General features: G+C 33.4%; 1 protein-coding gene across 7 annotated transcripts; it reads left to right on the top strand.

Moving 5' to 3' along the window:
• The first annotated feature begins 1,564 nt into the window (after positions 1-1,564).
• On the top strand, positions 1,565-5,684 carry LOC130977010 (AT-rich interactive domain-containing protein 1-like). 7 transcript variants are annotated; one of them, XM_057902005.1, is made up of 4 exons: positions 1,565-1,672; positions 2,316-2,397; positions 2,730-3,258; positions 4,286-5,684. In XM_057902005.1, exons 2-4 carry the CDS (start codon positions 2,387-2,389, stop codon positions 5,090-5,092), a joined length of 1,347 nt encoding a protein of 448 aa, XP_057757988.1. In that variant the 5' UTR covers positions 1,565-1,672; positions 2,316-2,386; the 3' UTR covers positions 5,093-5,684. The 7 variants fall into 7 exon arrangements, with proteins under 7 accessions (XP_057757988.1, XP_057757984.1, XP_057757986.1 ...); XM_057902003.1 differs by lacking the exon at positions 1,565-1,672 and adding an exon at positions 1,767-2,138 and having other exon boundaries at positions 2,316-2,635; XM_057902007.1 differs by lacking the exon at positions 1,565-1,672 and adding an exon at positions 1,768-2,122.
• The last annotated feature ends 776 nt before the right edge of the window (positions 5,685-6,460 follow it).

The following is a 6,460-nucleotide window of genomic DNA, read 5'->3' as shown; positions in this document are numbered from 1 at the left end:
AATATTGTCCAAACCTTAATGAATCAAATATAGTATAAATAGTGACATATCACACGTTACCTTCTGAAATTAAAATTTAAAATTTAGAAGATTCAAATTTATCCAAATTATAACTTAAAGTAAAACGAACAAACATTCTAAATACTAATACAATAGTAATGTTCTAAATTCAGTTATCATCTTAAAGACAAAAGCCCGTCAGACAAGCTCGTCTTATGTCGCAGAAATCTGCCAAAATTTGTGAATTAGCAGTACAGATTCGGCGGACTTTTTTTATTATAATGATCTCAAATTTCTAGCTCGGCCCGTATTTTTTTCGAAATACGCGAGTCAGTCTGGTGGATCTCGACCAATTTGTCACCCCTAGATGTATAGTATAATATTCATTGATATAGATAATAAAAATCAATATTTCTGATTTTTTTTGTTAAACAATTATTTATAGAAATCGTATTCACCAATTTATATTGTTCAATTAAAAAATTGTATTCAATTAAATTAAATTGGTGTAATAGTTAACTCATTAGTCCGCTTAGACAAGTGTCAAGAATTCAAATCCCACCTAAAAACTAAAAAAATTTTAAAATTGAAATTGTATTTTCTGATTTTTGTTTTTGAAATTTAATAAAATCTATTTTAATATCTTTATTTTATTGTGAAATACTTTTGAAACTAGATCTACAGCCACCCTTTCCTTTTGTAAATATCTAATAAATATAATCATTAACCAAATTTTTTAAAATAAAATAATAAAACTAGCATTATTTAAAACAAAATAAATATTTTTAAAATATATAATTAAATATTGTCCAAACCCTAATGAATCAAATATAGTATAAATGGTGACAGATCACACGTTACCTTCTGAAATTAAAATTTAAAATTTAAAAAATTTAAATTTATCCAAATTATAACTTAAAATAAAACGAACAAACATTCTAAATACTAATACAATAGTAATGTTCTAAATTCAGTTATCATCTTAATGACAAAAGCCCGTCAGACAAGCTCGTCTTGCCTCGCAGAAATCTGCCAAAATCTGTGAATTAGCAGTGCGGATTACGCGGACTTTTTTATTATAATGATTTCAAATTTCTAGCTCGGCCCGTATTTTTTTGCGAAATACGCGAGTCAGTCCGGTGGATTTCGACCAATTTATCACCCCTAGATGTATAGTATGATATTCATTGATATAGATAATAAAAATCAATATTTCTGATTTTTTTTTGTTAAACAATTATTTATAGAAATTGTATTCACCAGTTTATATTGTTTAATTAAAAAAATTGTATTCAATCAAATTAATTAGTGTAGTAGTTAATTCACTAGTCCGCTTAGACAAGTGTCAAGATTAAAATTAAAATTGTATTCACCAATTTTAAAATTAAAATTGTATCTTCTGATTTTTGTTTTTGAAATTTAATCAAATCTATTTTAATATCTTTATTTTATTGTAAAATAATTTTGAAACTAGATCTATATCCATCCTTTCCTTTTCCACCTCAAAAGAAATATTTTTATATAAACAAGGTTTTGAGGGCTAAAAATACAATACCATTATCTCCATCAACCATCATTTAAGAGTAAGGTGGATGCAAAAGGTCAATAGAGGGTCACAATAGGGCTACAAATTTTACTCTTTTTCTCCTACTCTCTCCCCCTCTATACACAGGTATGCCTTCTTTTTCTTCCATTCTCTTTCTTTTCTTTCTTTTTATTTTTTTTTCTCCCAAAACTATTTTTTCCACTTCCATTGAAAAATAAAATTGAATCTTTTTTTTACTCTAATTGAAACTTGAAAACCTAGAATCTCATTGGTTTGGGAAAAAATAAAAAAAAGAAAGAAAACCCTTTTTTCTATAACTTATTTTTCTGCAAATTATTTTGAGATTTTGAAAACCAAAAATACTTGGATTTTTGAAGAAGAGGGTCTGTGTCTGTTCAAAACTTGAACTTTGGCCCCTTCACTATCTTTCTTTCTCTTCCTTCTCCCACAGATGTCATCTGCAATTTAAGGTTTTCTTTCCTAGAGAGAGAAACAAAGCGCGGGACACCCTAAAATTCTTTCTCTCTCTATATCTACACATCTAGGTATAGAGAGAGAAAGAAAGAAAGAACTATTGTATGATTCTTAATTGGTACCTTCTTCTGAATCCTCACTTTGAATGCTTCACTACCTAGTCTTTTTCTTTATACAGAAGTTTATTTGTTTCTTTCTTTTATTGTTTTTTTGTTGGTGTATAAAAGTTAAAAATGGAACCTTTTTAGCATGATGCTTTGAGTTTATGGATTTGAATCTGATATATACATGGCAGGGTGGTCGATGCTGGATTGCCTTGGATTTGCTAAAAGCTCATAGGAGATATTGAAGGTGAAGTTGGCACTTATGCATTTAAGGTATTGTTGTTTTGATAAATTCCTGTGTGTTTTTTTGAATGGGATCTAGGCCTGGAATGGTTGTGGATTTTGTAAGCTATTCAAGTTTTGGTGAAGGAGAAGGGTTGCACCGATGATGTTTGTAAGAATAGGTTTTTGGATTGTGTTGGGGAACTTGTGAATGTTGGTTCCACTGTGGAACTTGCTTGAAGTAGGTATTTGATTACACTAGAGACATGGCTGAAGAATATTTCTCATAGTGAGTTCTTCCCTGAGTGTGGTTTGGTGTTTGGTAGGGTTTGTTTTGGTTGGCTAATGGAGTTGCAGGCTGATATATTGTTGGATGTTTGCAGCGAAGAAGAGGCGGGAGATAGTATCGAGAGTGTGTGCGACTTACTAGATGGGAGAAAGTTGTGTAGAACTAATAGAGTTAGGTGCTTGAATCCAGAGCTCAGTGGTTCCAAGAAAATTGTTGATTTGAACTCACTGGACCGGAAGACAAATGTGGCTAGTGTTGGAAACTTATGCAGCCGTAATTATGCAATGGATAGACTCAACAATTTGAATGGAAGTAAAACATCAGTAGCGGATATATCTGATGCAGTAAACAGCATGACTGGAGTTTCGGATGGTGGCAAGAGGTGTGATAGTGGCGATGAAGATAGTGTTAATAAGGGGAGCTCTGGTCGAAAGAGGAAGAGAGAGTCTATGTCAGAAATGCTGCACTGGATTCTTGATAGGGCTGAGAATCCTTGTGATCCTGCTATGGGTTCAATGCCCGAAAAGTCAAAGTGGAAGTCATATGGTAGTGAAGAGATCTGGAAGCAGGCTTTGTTGCTCCGGGAAGCTGTATATCTGAAAAGTGATCACCCTAGTTGGCAGGTAATCCTGAAAATATGAGCTGTTAATTTTTCATGCAGATAACTAATGACATTGTTTATTTCTGAGACAATTCCATGAAAACCAACCGTGAATGCATACTTTTCCCTAAATGTTTAACTTATTTAATGCCTCTTGCAATTCGAAATTTTTGTATCTTTGTAAATTGTTACCATTTTTCCTGAGGTTGGCCCTCTCATAATTTGGCATTTGTAGTTAATTCTATTTGTATATGGAATATGGATGCTGTTTTTGTATTATAAGATTCAAAATTTTGGTCCTTTTTGTGTGTACTCTCTGCTTTCATAGTTACATTGTTGTGCTTAAATTTAGTCCGGGAGTCCTCTATAGTTTAATTATTTTTTTTACCTTTACATTTCTAATTCTATTTATCTGTTGTTCTGCTTCTTTTGTTAAATATTGAAGAAAACAGAACTGAATAAAGAAAGGCAGGAAAACTTATTGTGTGTTTGGTTTGCACTTTTTATTTTCTGTTTCATTTTCAGCGTTTTCTCGTTTCTGAACTTCGTGAAGAAAATAAGAGAAAACAGGATGTGAAATATTGGATTTTATTGCTTTCACAGTTTTTTCTTTTTCTTTCACAAAATCCTGAAAATAAAAAACTCAGAAAATAAAAACAGAAAATGAAAATGCAAACCAAACGTACAATTACAATTGTTGTGCTCTAACATGGTCTTGTGTAATGAATTTATTCTTCTCTCAACTTGAAATTTATATCAACATGATTATATTACAGTTTGCGGACATTATCTAAATTTTGCAAGCTATCTTTTTGAAAGAATGAACATGGTAAATCGATTTTTTAGCTATTTTTTAACTCGTTATTCAACAATTAATTACGCATCAAGTAACCATCAATCCGGAAGTTCTTGGTAGAAATGAATGCTTACTTTTCAGATGATATATACTGAATGTTCGTCTAATTGATGCGATTGTGCTACCTGTTACCATTAAAAAATAAAAATTTATGTGACATGAAATCAAAACTAATATATTTTGTCATGGTCAGGGTCAGAGGATGCATCCTTGCATGTATGATGATCAGGTTGGGGCAAACTACAATCTTAGGGAGAGATTAAAAACTGACAAGAAATCAACATCTGGTGATGGCTCTTCACATGCTGGAGGAACAGAGGGAGGTTCCGAGAGAAGTCCAACTCCTCATTCTAGTGCTGAGAAATGGTCACTTGATGTACCTGCCACCATGCCCATTCCTATTGGCCCGGCCCATCAAGCTGAAGTTCCTGAATGGACTGGCATGGCTGTTGAGAGTGATTCAAAATGGTTTGGAAACCAAATATGGCCAGCAGCAAAGGTGAATACCAATCTTATCGAAAGGGATCCCATCGGAGCTGGAAGAAAAGATTCATGTGGCTGCCAATTTCAAGGTTCTGTTGAGTGTATCCAATTCCATGTTGCTCAGAAAAGGGCTAAACTTAAGCTAGAATTGGGTGATGCATTTTACATGTGGAATTTACACAAGACAGGGGAAGATGTTAGGCGATTGTGGACCGAAGACGAAGAGAAGAAGTTTAAGGATGTGGTGAAAGCAAACCCTCTTTCACATGAGACATGTTTTTGGGAACAAATTTTCAAATCGTTTCCTACAAAGAGCAGGGAAGATTTAGTGAGTTACTACTTCAATGTCTTCCTCTTGCAGCGAAGGGGATACCAGAATAGGAATACTCCAAATGACATCAACAGCGACGATGATGAAGCAGAATATGGACCATTGAAGAATTCTTTCGGACATAACACAGATAACCCTCGCACTACCTTATTATCGCCCAAGAAGCCTAAGACAAAGGGAAGATAGCGAGTTACTGAAGTCACAAGCTTCGTTGAGCAGAGTTTGGCCATTTGTTCTTTGTGGCAGCAATCTTCCATGTCAATTGATCTCTTCTCCTTTCTTGGAATATCAAATCATCTTTGCACATCTTTGCTGCAGCAATTTTCAGAACCAATCTTTATCTCATTGCTTAGGATGTGAAATCATTGATTTCTGCGTCATAGCTGCAGAATTTTCGGTGTCGATGGTTTGTTGTCACCTTGCTTTCTTGGTGTACAAGATTGGGATTCAATTGATTGGTTTGGTTTTGGTGTAGGGTCTCTGCGAAATGGTGGTGGAAGCAGCAAACTAAGATTTGAACTGCTAGAATTTGGAGTTTTCTTTAGTTTACATGCTTCCAATTTTGAGATATACTATGCATTTTCACAATGATGTGTTGCAGCCATTGGTGTTCTTAATTGCATGATTTATTTTGCCCTTTTTGTCTTACCTCTTGATTGTGACAAGAGTTTTTAAAAAGTTGAAAGAACAGCTTCATAAAATATATAGATGACATTTTTCTTTGTAGAGGATCATGATTAAATACATGGAAATGTAATTTAAATTTCATCCTTTCATATGATGCTGGTTTTATTTTGGATGTATCATTCAATGCTGTAGACATTATTTTGGTTTAGGTATTTGCAAATCCGCCCTCAACCTTTTTCTTGCCGAGTGATTGTTGGTTCCATCCATATTCCTGAATAAGATAATCAAGCATTCAAGCTTGAAAGCTCCATCTGAAATTTTTGGAGTTTATAAAATTTTGAAAAAAGATAAATAGGTCTTTGACTTTTTGTCATGCAAATTTTTATTTTTAAGTTTATGAAGATTGGAAAATGCAATTTTTTAAGTTCCTGATCTCCACAAAATTAGGATATTTAGATCTTTCCATCCAACTGAACTTGTGAAATGTAACAGAAACATAATAGAAATGTCTAACATGGATGTTACTATGCTAACATGGCTGTAATGGTGTCCCACGCATATGTGACAGAAAGGTTTAGAGGAAACCCCTTAACAAAGATCAAAACTGAAAAGTCACACTCATACTCTGTTTCTCCCTCTAAAAAAAAGGTTCGAATTTCTTTCTTGTTGCGTGGTGAAGTCGTTGAAAAAGAAGGTGAAAAGGGTTGCATTGTTTGGTTGTCGTCTATCTTCATCTACGAAGGTAAGTTTTGTTTACATGGTTAGTTCATTTTTTATAGAAGGGCTTTAGTTGGTACAAGGGTTTGGAAATGGATGTCTAAAGCATATTGTAATGTGGGTTTATTTTGTTGCTGGTTAGGGTTTGTGGGGCAAAATTGCTTTTAAATTGTTATCTTTGAATATGACTAAAATTGTGTGCGAAAATGC

Source organism: Arachis stenosperma, chromosome 4 (genome assembly GCF_014773155.1).
Source record: "Arachis stenosperma cultivar V10309 chromosome 4, arast.V10309.gnm1.PFL2, whole genome shotgun sequence".
Classification (NCBI taxonomy): domain Eukaryota; kingdom Viridiplantae; phylum Streptophyta; class Magnoliopsida; order Fabales; family Fabaceae; genus Arachis; species Arachis stenosperma.
This window is presented reverse-complemented; position numbering and strand designations above follow the sequence as displayed.